General features: G+C 33.3%; 1 protein-coding gene across 1 annotated transcript; it reads left to right on the top strand.

Annotated features, from left to right (window-relative positions):
- Nucleotides 1–2,871: 2,871 nt before the first annotated feature.
- Nucleotides 2,872–12,063, top strand: LOC120356114 (peptidoglycan-recognition protein LF-like; the record flags this gene model as incomplete). Its single annotated transcript, XM_039444943.1, is given in 5 exon segments — nt 2,872–3,027; nt 4,666–4,696; nt 5,759–5,862; nt 5,864–5,921; nt 9,926–12,063. Coding segments are annotated over 5 exon segments (579 nt in total), but the record flags the coding sequence as incomplete, so codon positions are not given.
- Between the last annotated feature and the right edge of the window lie 6,821 nt (nt 12,064–18,884).

Below are 18,884 nucleotides of genomic sequence, written 5' to 3'. Positions count from 1 at the left end.
ACAACGCAAAATAGTTAGTAGGTTATATGGAGCACCAGTGCAGCAAAATCAAAATTAAGTTGGTAATACTCATAGTGAGGCCCACGTTATAATGGCAGTGGAGAACAGCGTTGCCTTGCCATTATGTGCCTTGATTATAGTCATTTCAATGCTTACATAAGATAACCCCCCCCCGTTCAAGCAGTCACATAAATTTTCAATTGAATTACTAATCATTATAATTCAATTTTGAATGAATTAAGGTTTTTATTAATAATAAAATTACACAGAAAAACATTTGATGGATTTCAGGGAATTTTACCCATAATTACCCACTTTTCATATTCAATGGTAACTGTAGGAAAAATTAATGTGAAATACGTGGCCAAGTTCATTTGCTGCACTCAAGAACAAATTATTCCGCACTCGCCTACGGCTCGTGCATAACGTTTCTTTCGGTGCAGCAAACTGTCACTTTGCGCACTAGTTGCACAAATACTATTTCACTGCCCTGACTGATGTGCGAATCCAGCTTGATAATATAGTAAACTCCTAACATTAGTAACTGTAGTAATAACTATCGCCATACAAATATATTGTGTTAGAATGCACTCTTTGTAAACTGTTCCTGATTTGACCATGTTTAAATGTCTTGACCTAGGTCGGTAAAACCGGACGTCAGTGATTTGTTTAATTATCATCAATTGAAATGTTGATATTTCATGTAGGATATCCAAGACTGATAAGAGTCATTTGTGATTATAATGTCACTTTTGTAGGTTCTTTTAGAGAGCCTACTAGTCATTTATTTATTTATTCATAGATTTAGTCTTATTGATTTATTCATTCACAGAATCACAAATCATAATATCATTATTATGAGAAGAGAACCAGAACGATAGATTAAGCTTTATCTTATTCTTTCCTGAAAAATAAATGGTACCCATAGTAGCATGTTCCGGAAAAATAGGTCAAGTCCTCAGTTTTGAGAATTTATGTTCTATTTTGCGTTTAAAATTATAGTACGGTACTGAAAGTTTTCAATCTAGTAGGACAATTCAAGTAGTGAAAAGTGAAATCTTAACCTCATTTTTTTTGAAATTTTTATTTGTAAAAATTTGGGAGTATGGGCTATTCCTGTTGTCTTCTCCAATCATATTATATATTATTTATGATTTGTGATTGTTTTTGAAATAAATAAATTTACTGAATAAGAATTTATTAATTGAGATATTCATTTACTGGACTCAGCATATGAGTGAATGACCACACCATACGTTACATCAAAGCAATAATAGATGAAAATACTGTAGTGTTCTAAAAATTTCACTTTCTCAGAATTTTATCATCCTTGATGATGAGTTAAAGATTGATCATTCTTAAATCATAAGTTAATGTTCATTCATTAGAAACCAGCACCTTGTGTTTCTGATTATCTTCCTACTTTATATGTTTGTACATAAAGTTTACTCGCGTGATATTGTGAACGTAGAGACTTGAATACTGTGATCAGCATTATCATGAACAAAAAACTAACTACCAATTAATATTTGAGCTGAATAAATTTCATTGTTTTTTAGTGTTCCATAGTTTATTATTCTTCTTTATTGATCAGTTAATTATGCTGAGCTATATGAATGCTTTTATAATGTATAAAAATTGTAGGACTAAATATTATAATATTGATAAGTACGGTGTATTAGTTTGTCAATAATCGTCAAGTGCTGAATATCCAATTAGAATATATATTATACAGTTGGGAAACTTTATTGGCTGGGCTTTATCATGTTTCATTTCAATATTAATAGAGTCATGATGTATCATTAGAATATTCATTCCATATCATAAATAATAATTATTATAGTTAGATGAATTGAAATTTATGTATGCCTATTATTATTTAAAATAAATATTTCTACTAGTTTTACTCAGTACTGATAATACCTTTTTTCATAGAGCCTTATAGATCCATTTTTAATGTGATATTCATGATATCTTAATATCAATCTTATAATACATCATGAGATTATTCATAATTCGCTATACAATCGATAAAAACCAAGAATATACCGTGGTGCCCTTCCAATATTCAAATATTTAAGATATAATTTATAAAAGTTATACCGAATACGTTATATTCGAAATAATTGATATTACCTTAATCCAGTATCCTCGCAGTAAGTCCTACCATATGGGTTTCACACAGTTTTCCAGTTAATCCCTCGGACAATTGGCAGAGAACTGCGCGATACCGTCCACGCAAGTCGCTCCGTTCTGACAAGGATTCGACGCGCATTCATCTATGTTTGTGTCACAGTTTCGTCCTGAAAAAACAAAAGTTATCAGAAGACCTATTATTTATTTCAAGCTATTAGTTACATGATAAAACATACAAGATTGAATTCCAAAATTAAGCACAAATGCAGATAAAAAATATCTCTAATTGGAAAAGTCAAGGTCAAATATTCTAAGCACTGTAGGATGAATTGATATTGAACTACTAATGCTCCATAACGGTTCACCCCAAATTAACGTAATCAAGGTAAGCCATGGTCACCATCAATTATAATTGGTTACAATTGGTTTAATCTGATGGTTACTTGAACTGTAATTAACTTAGTGGCGTTCTATCACAAGCCAACCAAACTAAAGTCCCGAAATATTACTTTTAACATGAAGAGGGGAAACCGATTTCTCCTTCCACATGGACAGAATAGTGGAGCAGGAGTAAGCATGCTGCACACAACTGGATGCTGATACAAAAGTAGGGAGAATCTGTTAGGTAGTGGGAGTGATTGGTGAAGGAACATAATCCAAAATAAATATCCTTTCGTGATCTTTTCATGTGACAAGAGGAGCTGTTTTAAATGTGAACTGTTTTGTTCCAGATGAGAGGAGGAGATCTACCATCACTTCGTGCATCGTCCCAACTGGGTGGCACAACCTCCTCTAAAACTCGGCTCCAGACTTAAACAACCGATACCTGAAGTCGAAATTCTCCACACGGCCTCTGATTTCTGCTTTGATCATAACCGCTGCAGTACTCTGGTGAGTTCCATACACGTTTTCTCTGACATAATATTTTGTAGTATTTCCCCAAATAATATAGTTACATTAATGTCTATTCTCAACTCAAATAAATGTAAGACAGCAATAAAAAATAAATAAACATTCACATTAAATTGTCAGAATCAGTTGAGTGAGAATCATTATGAACTGCTGATAGTACAATGCTGACTGGTGAATCTCAGTAAATCTAAGGATAGTACTTTAGCCTTGTTTCTGAACTTCATCTTTTTTCTCATTGAGGTCAGCAGAATCCAATATTACACACAAATATGAGCCTTGCAAGCTAACCTCACATTATGTTAATTATTAAATTTCATCTAGCAACTGATTTTTATTTAAAAAAAAAGAGACAAATATATGTTTGAACACCTATGGCGTCATCTTAAATGTGACTGTGAGAAATATCTATGATAGCGCTGTAATAAACTGCGATAACATTATTTATTTATTTATTTATTCCATTGGAATTACAGATCATGATTATAATAAATATAATATGATTTTGAAATATAATGATTATCATCATTTACAAAGTTATTTTTGTTCTATGATACTGTAATTGAGGGTATACTGTATTCATTTCATTTCTTTATTCATTTATACAATAAAAACATTATCAAAAGATAGGGAGAGGAAAAATAAGGAACCTTGTGCTATTCCTCTCTCAAATTTAGATAACACATAGTCCGAAATAGGTTAGAGCTGCGTTTACATCAAAGTTTTTAACAAAATGTTAAAGACTAAAGCTTCGTTTACACCAAAGTTATTAACAAAATTTTAATAACTTAATCCTTATAGATTCTATCAGATTGAACATAACTTATCATACACATGATAAACAATCCGTTCAATCTAAAAGAATCTATAAGGATTGAGTTATTAAAATTTTGTTAATAACTTTGGTGTAAACCAAGCTTTAGTCTTGTAGTTCTTCAATTCACAAAATTTTCAGTCCTTAAGTATTTTCACGAAGTAGATTTTCAAATTTAGATGCTTCAAAACTAAACATAGAAGAAATATATCACATTATTTCGTAACTAAAATAGGAGATATTCACATAAAATCCTTCGTGTTTTCATAGTTACAGTAAAAAATGGACTTAGTAGAAAATTATAACTAGTACAGTAACTTTACTATTAGCACGAAGGGGAGAAAACAAAGTTGCCGTTGTTATTATTCTTTTTTATTCTGTACTATTAGGTTTGACAGTCTGCCGTTAATCAAGGTTGACATTATTATATTCATGTTTCAATTATTATAGAACTACTAATCTCTTCATACTTTTTTTATAAACACAACTATAGTTTTTGAGCACTCATGTCATTTTCAGTTTAGTCATTAGTTTTGAAGTGGAAATTGGACTTTTTGAAGTGAAAAGTGAAATCTAACCTCATTCTTTTTTGAAATTTTTATTTGTAAAAATGTGGGAGAAGACAGTTTTGGGCTATGCCTGTTGTCTTCTCCCAATCATATTGTTATTATGATTTGTGATTGTCAATAAATAAAAAAATAAATCAAGTGACAAAACGGCACGAATGCTCGAAACTAGTTGTGTTTATATAAAAAAGTATGAAGATGAACTTTAGTATTTCTATGATAATTAAACAATTTAAATAGCTCTATAGTAAAATATGGTACTTCATATCAGGTATATCCTATTATATTAAGCGAGCAATTTCTGTATTTTTATATTTGGTTATTATTCAGGTCATTTATGTCCAACGGATCTCGAAAACGGCTCTAACGATTTACACGAAATTTGGGACATAATAGGTTATGATATAAAATTCGATTGCACTAGGTCTCATCCTGGAAAAACTCGCTTCACAACATTTAAAGGATAATCCGTCCTTGGAAAAACAGCTGAGACTTTCGTCGTCTGTGGATAGTAAAAAAGTGCGTCTGTGGAAAATCAAAATATCTCATCCCGGAAATTCATAAGTTAGCTGACGTATAGCCAACTGTAAAATATAAAACACGATCATTTTAAAGAAAATTGTGTTCTGTTATCAATAAATAAAAATAACGAGCGAAGCTCGGTGCCTCGATATGTGTTTATTATACTCGATAGTTGATAAAATACACCTTTAACTAAAAAAAATGTCTCTGGGCTCAAGATGAAAAATATTAAAAATTGTGATAGAAAATACTGAAAAAATTAGTTTTATAAATGAGTAGCAGGAAACCTTTTTCTCGTTTTATGATATTTAAACTCATAATCCTAGATAATTTCCTTGAAAATCCGTTTATAGTTTATTATTCTCATTGCAATAGTTTTCAATTAAGTTGTTTTTCGGTAGATAATTCTTCAAAATTTGTTTTTCAGTAATTCTTCAAAATTATACTTTAATATGTGAATATTTCCTATTTTAGTTACAATAATGTGAAATATTTCTTCTATTTTTAGTTTTGAAGCATCTAAATTTGAAAATCTCACTTTGTGAAAATACTTGAAGACTGAAAATTTTGTGAATGAAGAACTACAAGACTTAATCTATTTCTGACTATGTGCTATCTACATTTGGGAGTGAATAGCACAAGGTTACCTTATTTTTTCTCTCCTTATCATTTTGATAAATTCTTATTGTATAAATATTCTTATGAATAAAGAATTGCCTTCAAAATTTGAATATTATTGTACAATTTGAAAATTCCAAGAATCCTTCACAAATTTCAGAAAATTAATTTCAAAATGTTCAACTTTTTGCAGGTGCGAAACATCCAGGACTCCAGATAGGTAGCGGTAATTTCGACGACATAGCCTACAACTTCCTGGTGAGTGGCAACGGTTACATATACGAGGGTCGCGGCTGGGCACAGAGCCGCTAGCGTCCAAGGTCGCAACAACTTTAGTGTCGGCATCGCTCTCATAGGTAAAGTGATTTAACTAGTCACTCATTTGAGGTACTCAGATACTCATTTGAGGTCAGATATACCTCGAAACTTGTTTGGTGAAATATTTATTTTATTTATTCGAATAAATAAATGAACTGACAGCCCTGTTTGAGTGGGGATCATAGGTGAGGAATGCTGAGAGTTTGCAGTGAATCTTAATATACTGTATTTATGGAATTTGGGAAGCAGCCTCTATAAGACACATTTCAAAGAATTATTCAACTTACAGGATCATAGTTATCAAAAGAGAATCAATAGAGAAATAAACCAATATATACCCCAGTAGTCTTGAAATAAAAAAATATGGTGTGGCGCACTCACACAACTTTCCTTGCCATTATGAAAATGTATCACCTGACGCTAGTGTTCTCGCGCATCTCAATCTACTATTCAAAGATATGAGACAGCTGGTGATAGGACAATAACGCTGGAGACACACGAGGTCTGCTATCTCTTCGTAGTGAATATTTAATAGAACCAACAGTTGCCAAAAGTTTGCAATTTAATAATCACATTTTCTCGAATTTCAAGCTTATTTTCAATTTTAGGTGAAAATGTTACTGGACATCAATTTCAGAGATTTTCATGCTCAATCATTTCCACTTGAATTTTTCTGTTTAAATTGTATATGGAGGCTGCTAATTGAGAATCTAAAATTAAACTTTGCATAGTTGGGGCGGAGCTCCTGAAATTTTTACAGATATAGGACTTGTTGCAGTGATGAAGCTATCAATGACTATTTCAGGTATGAATTTGATCACAATCGTTGGAGCCGTTTTCGAAAAAATCGCGGAAAACCCTGTTTTTGACAACATTTTAGCCGCCATCTTGGATTGCATTTGGTCGAAATTGTTCGTGTCGGATCCTTATAGTTTAAGGACTATACTTTCCAAATTTCAAGTCATTACGTTAACTGGAGATATGAGATATCGTGTACACAGATGCACATACACTCATCCTCACACACACACATCAACACACTCATACACACACACACACACACACACAAACAAACACATACAGACCAATACCCAAACCACTTTCCGGACTCAGGGGACCTTGAAACGTATAGAAATTTAGAAATTGGGGTACCTTATTTTTTTCGGAAAGCAATACTTTCCTTACCTATGATAATAGGGCAAGGAAATTAAAGATAAAGACACTACATTTCAAAAAAATATTCAACTTGAAGAAGAATATTTCATCAAAAGAACATCAATAGGGAAATACATCAATTCATACCCCAGTAGTCTTGAAATAAAAAAAAATAAAAATCTAACTAGGTACCCTTTTTTAAATTGTTTTCTATTTTCATTTCTATTCAAGAGTAGCCCTAACGAAAAAAGATAACCCATTAGTCTTGTATTCTGTTTTTTCGTTCTTTTTCAAAATTATCTTTATTATATGAATCTTCTCTATTCAAGTGATAATAATGTGAAATATCCGTTCTATTTTTTGTTTTGAAGCATCTAAATTTGAAAATTTACTTGTGACTTAACATATTAGTGGTCTGAAAATTGTGCGAAGTGAAGAGCTACAAGACTTAACCTATTTCGGACTATGTGTAACCATATCTAATTGGGGAGAGGAATAGCACAAGGTTACCTTATTTTTCCTCTCCCTATCATTTATATGATGTATACTTATTATATCAATCAATAAAGAATAAGAATAAATAATGTTTTCGTCTACACACTGACACAATATTCATAATGCAAAAAAATGAATCAGCTTAGGGTTTGATCTGAAATGAATCACATTATGAAAAAACAAATTTATAGCATTTAATTGATCCATTTTAATCTGATATCCGTTCAAACTAACACTGTGCTAACTCGGTCCTTTAAATATGTATGATTTCTGATTGACGGTTTTTTATTTTATCTTAATTATAGTTACAAAGTTTAAACTTCAAGTATAAAATACATAACATAATAGTTAGATATACAGTAGGTAGTATAATAAGTAATTACATAATATACAAGGAGGGTCCCTGCAAGGTTAAAATAACCTGAGCGCAGAGGCCGAGTGTGACATTTTTTATAAATTAATAGCAGATATAAAAGTTTATTGAATGCTTAGATCAAAGATAACTGAAAGATTTTGATGAAATATGCTTCTTCAAGTTGAATAATTTTTTGAAATGTATTTTATTTTTTTATTTTTAGTATAACATTCTGAAGACAATGTTCTTTGTAATTCAGTGATCAATAATAACTATTATTCATATTAAATTACAGCTAGCACACAAGTTCTGATTTATGCTAGTCTTGCCTGTTTCATAATATGAATGTCATCGTACATTAGTATTGACATTTTGTAAAAACTTTGTTTATTGTAATTCCACCTTGATAAGTACCACCAATGCTCCCCATTTAATTGATCTGTTAGCATTCCTTCCCAATAAAATCTCAATCACTGAGATACTGACAGTCCTAAGTAAACCTCTCTCATGAATATCTTCATCGTTTCCCATTAAACCAATGCTTATAGCTTAATCTGAATCTAGTGCTCTATCATTATTTGTCATAACTTTTCTTATATGATTTTTAAGAAATGACAATGAACAGACTTTTGTAAAAATGGCAATAGTGTACTAAAATTACATCCATATTGTAGTACATACATTATTTTCATATTTATAAATTTGCTGGTAGTACCGTTTTGTAATTAATATTCATTTTATAAATTTGTATTCACTTTCTTTTATGCGGCAAATAAAATAATTCAAATTTTAATTATTTTTGTGACTGATGCCCGGTTGCAGAGTCGTTACATAAAATCAAACATAGCTATGTGAGACTTTAAAATCACTCACATAAATGGTTGGTCGTTGCACAGTCGTTTGCCGAAGCCCATTTAGCTATATCTCGAATTAGCATCACACATAGGTCACACTGCAGCTCTTTTCACTTTTTTCAGTACATGCTTCTATCCAACCAATGTCTTGGCATCGGGCAAAGTTCCAATCAACATCACTGTGAACAGACCTAAAAGACCTCACATAAAATTGATAAACAATATGGCGACTCTTGGCTTTTGGCGAGATTTCTCACCATATTTATTTGGTGCCATAGCGATTTGGAGCTTATAGACATAATAGACATAAATAAGTTAAATGCCTGATTTTAACTTTAGGTGACGGCTCTGCAACCGGCCATTATTAATATTAATTTATCAGGTCATGAGCATTAAATATTGGAAAAACAGAACTGTGGCTAGCTCAAAACTTCTTTTATTCTGAATTCAGTACATACAGTATTAAAGTAAAACTTAATTTTAAAAACAGTTATGAAGTGAAAATGCTTTACATTGTAGTGACGATCGTTTCGACCTGGTTGGGTCATCATCAGACTGTAGAAACTTACTCTAGGAACTGTAGGAGCTTGAGAGTAAGTTTCTGAAGTCTGATGCTGATCCACACCAGGTCGAAACGATCGTCACTGCGAATAAAAAGTGCATTTTCACTTCATAACTGTTTGAAAATTCAAGTTTAATTTTAATAGTGAAAAAGTATGGATATGCAACAGAGTATCAAATGTTCACATTTTGTCGGTTTCATTGGTAATTTGTGACTGATGAATGAATGTCATTCGAATTTGGTTATATTCATGTAGGCCCACTTATGTTCAAACTTGTTTTTATTTCTCTATTCTTATCAGTAATTTTGTAACTGATAAGTGAATTAATTCGATTCTTGTAGGCTACTTATTTTTCTAATTATTTGCATTTTCCTATTCCCATCTGTAATTTTGTAACTGTAAACGAATTAGATTTGAATTTTCAAATACATTCACAGCTACCGCACACATATTTTTTTCAAATTGATTGCTTATCCTCTATTCCTAATAATAATTTCGTAACTGATGAATTTGATACACACGCATTTGATGCCCACATATTTTTCCAACTTGTTTACATATTCCTCTATTCCTTTTAATGAAATTTATGGCTAATGAACAAATTCTATTCGAATTTGCAGGTACATTTACAGCGACCGCACCGTCCGAACTGCAAATGTTGGCTCTGTCGCGATTCATCCGCGAAGGAGTCGACTACGGCCGGATAGCTGCCGACTACCAGCTGCACGCTCACTGTCAGTTCAGCGATACGCAGAGTCCGGGCGCCAAGGCGCTAGAAATCGTCATGAAAATGCCACACTGGAACGAAACTTGCAACCTGTGCTGCTCGAGAATCAGTAGGCCTAGTTGACTTCTAGTCATGCAAGATGATAATGTTAAGTTTTTAATTCTCAAGTGATACCGGGAATTGGATATCTAATGACTTCCCACAAACTTGACACCGACAGTAGAAGAATATATCATGTCAAGTGCTGTATCTCTCAGTGTCGAATGATACCGGCAATTAGATATCTGATGATTTCCCATGATAAGGGCCAGGCCATATTAAGCGTTTTTTCAAGCTTTTTAAAGCACTTTGAACAATTAATTACGACATAGCAGTCAGGTATTTATATAAATAAAAGCTATTAGCTTCTACTTACATTAGTGTAGCGCTTTCGGACACTAGGCCCTTGATCAACAAATTGAATCGAACATTGAAGAGTACTTTCTAAAGCGTTTTTTCAAGCCTTTTAAAGCGTTTTTCCAGGCGATTTTTAAAGCACGTTTTCCCAGGTGCTAATTCAATCAGTCTATCAGAGAGCTTCCTGCCCTGCCGACTCTTAAAACGCCGTCCGAAAACTCCTGGAAGACGCTAAAAGACTCTAAAAACAACGTCTTGATCGCCTGAAAAAACGCCTAATAAGTTCTGGCCCTCAATGTGACACCAACTGTAGAAAAAAGTATGATATCGTGTTGTATCTCTCAATATCAAGTGATGCCAGCAATCGAATATATAATATAGGTTAGGTTAGGTTAGGTTAGGTTAGGATGGTTAATAATTAATAGTTAAGAGCAATAAGAGTGGCACTGACTGTAGAAAAATATAAATTATGTAAGTATTGTATTAATCTCAAGATTCGAAGTGATTCCGGCATTTAAATATATGTTAAAAAGAGTTATTTAATGTTTAAGAACAATCAATAGGAGTGACATAGTAGAAAAAATATTATATGTTGAGTGATTATCTTCCAATCTCTGGTGATCGTGCTAATGAATATGTATGTTGTTTGAGAACAATGAAAGTGACACCTACAGTGGAAAAATATAGTATGTCAAGTATTGTATATATCAATCTAAAGTGATACCGGCAATTGAATATCTCGTGATGGTTAAGACAATAAAAGTGAATCCAAATGTGAAAATATATAATGTTAAGTGTTGTATCTTCCAATCTAGTGATACCGGTAAATTTCTAATGGTTAAGAACAATTATATAGTGACACTGACAGTAGAAATATACAGTATATTATGTTGAGTATTGTGACATTCAATATCTTTTAATACTGGTAATTGAATGTCAAAAACAATCATTCTCAATCAAAATAACTAAGAATGTTCAATTGAATGGTAAGAACAATTAAATGACATCGACAGTAGAAAAATATACTATGTTAAGTAGTGTTGTATCTTCAATCTCAAGTGATACCGGCATTTGAATATAATAATAGAAGTAAACAATAAAAGTGAATATTCGTAAGTTTTGTACATGTTTTATGTGGAACGGACAAAGAATAGAAGTGACTCCACGGTAAAATATCCGTTGAATTTTGTATGAAACGGAATATCTGTTAGGCTCAGTTTGTGTCTCTTATGTGACACAAGCAATAGAATATAGTGACTTATAGGCGGGGAAAGTAGAGATGGTAAGTTTTCGATGGCCAGTGGTGTTAAATTACGTCTATTTCCATTTGCCGTTTATACAGACTTCAATCGGTTGTGAGTTGTTAGATGTTAGTTCATATATAATGAATGCAATAAAATTAATTTCATATAAATAAATGTCTATTAATAAATTTATTCCTAATAAATTAGTTTGATACGAATGTTTTTCATCTAAGATTTTGGTGGATGAAAATCATGGAAATGAAGTAATGAATGAAATGCACATGCCGCCTGTATCTTGCCGTCTCTATTTTACCCGTCTATAGACTGCTAATCTGTTAAGTTTTGTAGATTCTGTGTGACTGAGACAATAAAATATCTGTTAAGTTTTGTATGTTTTGAGCGTGTTGTGTCTTTTCTTCAATTCATTACATAGGCCTCATTACACTGTCACATAAGTATAAACAATTAATATATATCATCAATTATATTACATCATAATTAATTCCCATTGTTGAAACTATCAAAGTTTTGATGCCTATAAACGATCAAATAGGATGAATAAATTACTCCAGACATTCACAGATTACAAAATAATATATCTATCAATTACCATAATATTTGACCTGATATATCCTTGTACATAAATATTATTATGATAGTGTAATTAGGTCTATGAACCACCATGAATCCCTTATTTCTTTCTAATCCATATTACATTGTCTTCTCCTCTCCTCATCCTTTTAATTTCTCATATCCTACTTCCTTTTTCGAGAATCATGATCATTTTCGTAGATACCATTATATTTGATGTTGGTCACCGAAAGATTTATGAAAAATATTCAACCCCTAATCATGAATATCTTTGATAGATGCTCATCAAACTCGAAACTCCAAACTCTAGCTATTGTCAAAGCATTCTATTCAAAAGTGAAGGAAATATTTTTTTTTCTTAAGGGCTACTTTTCAATATAAATCTGAGTAGCCTACCCTTTTTAAATAATTTAATAGTGACGAAATAATTTAAATAGGGTACTCAGATTTATATTTCTATTTATATGTAAAGGAAATATTATGACTTGAAGAAACATTAGCTTCAAGCATTCCTTACAAATAACATACAGGCTCTGCACTCTGACAATACTGACAGATTTAAGTGAATCTTCTTACCATAATATTTGACCTGATATATCCTTGTACATAGATTATTATGATTGTGTAATGCTCTATGAACCACCATGAATCCCTTATTTCTTTTTCTTTCCATCTTGAATTATTGTCTTCTCCTCTCCTCTCCTCGTCCTTGTAATTTCTCATATCCTACTTCCTTTTTCGAGAATCATGATCATTTTCGTAGATACCATTATATTTGATGTTGGTCACCGAAAGATGTCTGAAAATTATTCAACCCCTAATCATGAACATCTTTGATAGATGCTCATCAAACTCGAAACTTCAAACTCTAGCTAATGACAAAAGTTTTCCATATAAAGGAATGATATCTGGGTGTTAAAACTCAATCTGCATCATCCTTGATCTTTGAATTTAGCGCGTTGCCAGTATAGCCAACGTTTGGCAGATTTAGTCTGCATTGTTTTCAATATTTGTATCTTTGTAATAATTTCAATTTGTTGTCTAGTATTAGTTGATTAATTTCAAATTTGTCCTTTTTCACTTGCTTTTGAATAATATTTGTGTTTTGTATCTTTATTCTTGCATTTCTCACTTGCGTAAACCATTGTAGGTAGGTTTTGCTCCACTCGGTTTGCCGTGGCACTCTGTGTGCTGTTTCTTTGTTTTCAACTCGATTCCGGAATGTGGAATTTGGCCAACTCTTGTTTCAATTGTCGAATTTGATTTAATTCCAGCTGAATATTCAGTACTTTCATGTTTCATTGGCATATTTGCGATAAATATTGGCCTAATTCAATCAAACAACTTGTATGTCTTCACGACATACATTGGATTGTGTTTGAATCTCAAATTTCTGGTAGGTGTAACCTCATTTTCAATTTGAACACACTTTTCTGAACTCAATTTTTAGAATTTAGTTTAAAGCTCTTTCCAATTTTACATTGTTCATCTATTTCAATCTTTTTTAAAAGATGTCAATTTAGAATTTTGATTCTATTGCATTTCTGCAAGGTAATGCGAATATTACCTATTGTTTTGGTAGGACGAGTTGTATTCAGGACTCAGCCTACCTTGTCCTCTATTAATTTTGCTACCAGAAAAGTTATTTTGATAGATATAAGGAGTATATTTATCATTATAAGTTTGGTCCTCTGGGCCAGATACTTCATATTGACATATGCTTGGAAAATACATCTATTCTTATTCATTATTTAACATCAATTGTGTAATGATTATTGTCTTATACTTTTATTCATAGTGTTTATTTCTATATGTTCAAGGGTAATATTTGTATGGAGTTGCTCATACTGATACATTCAACCAATATTTGTATGGAGCTGCTCATACTGATACATTCAACCAAGCACTATTGAGGTATCGTTTCAATTTTCAATATGCCTCCTAAAGGCAAACGAAACAGCCTTCTCACTGTGAGAAGTGGCATCATTAAAAATCTATCTTGGCTTTATACTGAATATTTCAATTTTAAAATCAATGATGAAAATGATTTTCAAAAACTACTAGCAGTCAAAACTAAATTGCTCAACTTTGAGCAGTGTTATGAAGAGATAAGCCTGGAATTTGATTCAGATGACATTGATGACAATGAACATCAAATTGTCACAGAAAAATTTTAATGTTAATTGCTAATGTAAATACAATTTTGAAAAATTATGATTCACAGCAGCAAGTTGCTACATTTCAAGCACCGGCAATGGGACATCAGCATCACCATCAATCGCCATCTGCTTCAGTGACTGCTAATAATGTCAATTCTCTGCCTTTGCAACCCACTATGCCTATTTATCAAGGTCTACAATTACCAATGGTACCGTTACCAGAATTTTCAGGTTCCTTTGATTCATGTCTTGAATTCCGTGATACCTTTTCCAATATGGTTATTGAAAACCAAACTTTGGCTCCAGCTACAAAGCTGTATTATTTGCGCAAAGCTCTCAGTGGTGAAGCCCTTGCACGCATTCAGAATATTCCTCCAGGGAATGGAAACTTTGAGCTTGCATGGAATCTGCTCACACAGAGGTACAATAACCCCAGATTAATTGCAAGTACCCACATTCAAGGTATTGAATCACCCCCAGCACTCAAGAAAAATTGTTCCAAATCTCTTAGAGCTTTCATTGATCACTGTAAATGTCACATTAATGCTTTAGAAGCGCTCAAATTGGATGTTCAAATTAAAGATTTACTTTACATGCAAAAAATCACTTCTCAACTTGACTCTAATATCTTGCGTGAATGGGAAAAACGCATTGAAATAAATGAAATCCCTACTATGGATAAACTGTGGGAACTTCTTGAAAATCAATGTAAGGTAATGGATGCTATTTCATCTCATATCCCCTCAAATCCACCAACTAATCAAAAGGTTTCTACTCAAGCTACTTCAAATGCACCCAATGTTAGGCAAAATACTCGTCCTTTTGCTCAAAATAATACTCTGAATAATTTTCCGCCATCAGTATCCTGTCAATTTTGCAATGATCGATCTCATGGGATTTTCAAATGTGTCAATTTTTCAAAGATTCCCATCAATCAACGTTATGATGCAATCAAAAGGAAAGGGTTGTGTTTCAATTGCCTTAATCCTTACACTGACAATCACAACTGCTCTTCTAAGAGATGCCAAAAATGTGATAAGCGACATCACACTGTTCTACATGATTCCTTTACTAGCAATTCAGGAGGTAAGAATGTTGTTTCTAATGCGATTCAGTCTCAGAATGAGTGCACCGTTTCTAGTGCCCATTCATCTTCAGCATCAAATTCAGTTAGCTCACAATCTGATAATTCAGAAACAACAGTTGTTTCACATGCTGCTTCATCCATCATTTCTAATAATAAGTCATCAGTTCAAGTATCACCTACCGCAGAGGTTCTGGTTGTTAGTTCAAATGGTGAATTAATTGCATGTAATGCTTTATTGGACACAGGAAGTGATTGTTCACTCATCACTCAAGAGTTGGCTGATAGATTAGCTCTTCCTTCTCGTCATGTAACTAATCTGATTAATGGAGTGTCCAGTATGCAAGCCAAATCTACAGTTGTTCACTCAGTATTAATAAAATCATCTGATCATACTTGGTCAACGCAACAAGAATGTATTGTTGTTGAGAAATTTGCCTCATGTATTCCTCGTGTCACAATTGATCTTAACTATTACAAGATTCCAAGCAATATTCGACTTGCAGATCCAAATTTTCATAAATCTAAGAAAATTGATATCCTATTGGGTATTGACGTTTATGCCGCAATCATGACTGGCAATCAAATTATTGTGTCACCTGATGTTCCAATCCTACAAAATACAAAACTTGGCTGGATTGTTTTTGGCTCTTGTCAATTACCTAAATCAGTGTCACTCAAAAAATCATCTAATCAATTTGTTACCAATTTTGTCTCCACAGCTGAAGTCTCCAATCAGTTGGAAACCTTCTGGAAGCTGGAAGAAGTCTCCTCAGTTATTCCTGTCTCTCCTGAGTGTGCTAGGGTTGAAGCACACTGCAAAGAAAATACCATCAGGCATGAAGATGGTCATTCCAAGTGTCCTTACCTCGCAAGGATTCATTTGCCACTCTTGGTCATTCAAGGACTCAAGCTATGAAACGTTTCCATTCATTGGAAAAAAGATTCCTTAAAGAACCTGAGCTCAAACCTCAATATGTTGAATATATGCAGGAATATGAAGATTTAGGTCACATGCATCCTGTACCGCCACCAGCCCCTGAGGAACAAGTCTCTTCTCATGTAGCTATTCTAGCTCCCAATACAGTTCTTGTAAATACTGCAGTTATTCCACCTTTATCCATTATTTCTGAACGTGTTTCCAATATTTTTAAAATTATTCGTGTCACTGCTTATGTTCTGCATTTTTACATAACATTCGTCAGAAAGTTGCTGATCGCCGTACTGACGCCCTTTCAGTTGATGAAATTGAAGATGCTGAAATTCATCTATTGAAGGCCATTCAAGCTGAAGCATTCCACAAGGAGTTGGAAATTTTACGTGCAAATGATGAGTTGAATGCCTCCAGTAAGTTTCATTCTTTGTCTTTGTTCATTCACTCTGATGGCCTCATAAGAGTAGGAGGACGTTTAGCTAATGCTAATATTGATTTTGATTTCAAGCATCAGATATTGCTTCCTGCCAATCACAAATTCACCAAGGCACTGATTTTTTATCATCATAACAAATTGTGTCATGCTGGTGTGCAAGCAACCATGGCTGCAATCAGACAATGGTTCTGGATACCATCAACAAGGCGTACTGTTAAGAATGTTCTGCGAAAGTGTATCAAGTGTTTTCGTTTCACTCATACTCAAGCTGCACAATTGATGGGTCAATTGCGCTCTGTGCATGTAAATATTGATTTTCCATTCATGAATGTTGGTCTAGACTATGCTGGACCTTTAGTCTCCGTATTGGTGGTCCAAAGTCACGGACATTTGGTAAAGCCTACTTTGCATTTTCATTTGCATGATAACTCGTGCTGTACATATAGAAGTAGTATCAGAGCTGTCCACTTCAGTCTTTCTGGCTGCTCTCACCCATTTCATCTCAAGACGAGGTATTCCAAGGAATATATATTCAGACAATGCTACCACTTTTGTGGGTGCAAATAATGATCTCAAAGAGTTAGGTGACTTCCTCAACTTGCCTAGCAATCAACAAATACTTCAAAATTCAGCTGCATCTTTGCACATTCAATGGAATTTCATTCCCCAAGAGCTCCTCATCATGGTGGTCTGTGGGAGAGAGGAATAAGAAATTTCAAGAGTATATATAAAATTATTGCTTTCAAACATATTTGGAATTTTGAAGAAATGTGTACTCTTTCTGCACAAGTTGAAGCTATTTTGAATTCTTCACCTATTGTTCCATTGTCTGGGGACCCTCTTGATCTTCAATTTTTGTCACCTGGGCATTTTCTCATTGCGCGCCCACTCAATGCGCCTTCTCAATGCGCGCGCCTTCTCATAAGCAGAAATTCAAACATGTGAATTTTCTTGCATGTTGGAATAGACTTGCTGAAGTCACAAAGGAATTTTGGCAACAATGGTCTGAAGAATATTCAGTTACTCTTCAGAAAAGACATAAATGGTCTTCTTCATCACCCAATCTTCAAGTTGGCACTCTTGTGCTATTGAAGGATCCTGGGACACCACCAACACTCTGGAAGCTTGGACATATTACAGAGGTTTCCCTGGCTCCGATGACAGGTTAGAGTCATCCAGGTTCTAACTGACTCTGGTGTTTTCAAACGTTCTATTGCTAGTGTTGCACCTCTGCCATTAGATGATAGCGAATGATGCAAATCTCTTTAACATATTTTTCTTTCTTCTTTGTTTTACAATTCTTCTAATTGCAAACGGGGCCAGTCTATGTTAAAACTCAATCTGCATCATCCTGATCTTTGAATTTAGCGCGTTGCCAGTATAGCCAACGTTGGCAGATTTAGTCTGCATTGTTTTCAATATTTGTATTTTGTAATAATTTCAATTTGTTGTCTAGTATTAGTTGATTAATCTCAAATTTCTGGTAGGTGTAACCTCATTTTCAATTTGAACACGCTTTTCTGAACTCAATTTTTAGAATTTAGTTTAAAGCTCTTTCCAATTTTACATTGTTCATCTATTTCAATCTTTTTTAAAAGATGTCAATTTAGAATTTTGATTCTATTGCATTTCTGCAAAATTCCAAGATCATCAAGATTGCTTGATGTTTCTACAAATCTTTATTTCATATTTTTGTTTTCAAACTTTTTGTACTCTGAACTCTGTGTAGTTCAGAGCGCTGTTGCTACAGTCAACATATTTTTTTACCGTAGGGTATTTTCTTTTCCTCTGTCCACAGTTTGGATTTTGAGAAACTCAATCAATCTCTCTCTACATCTTTCGAGTCAATCGGCTACCGAATCTGTTCTACAATTCTACCTACGATCGAATCTACTGATAAAGGTCTGCAGTCTCTATTGACAGTCGAAATTGCATCCACTTTGGGGTTCCATATACCCTCCCACTCACTTGGTCGACTGTGCAATTTAGCATTCCACTTTGGGGTTAT

The sequence above is a fragment of the Nilaparvata lugens genome, unplaced genomic scaffold (genome assembly GCF_014356525.2).
Source record: "Nilaparvata lugens isolate BPH unplaced genomic scaffold, ASM1435652v1 scaffold5827, whole genome shotgun sequence".
NCBI lineage: Eukaryota > Metazoa > Arthropoda > Insecta > Hemiptera > Delphacidae > Nilaparvata > Nilaparvata lugens.
The sequence above is the reverse complement of the archived record's forward strand: the minus strand, read 5'-3'. Positions and strand labels throughout refer to the sequence as shown.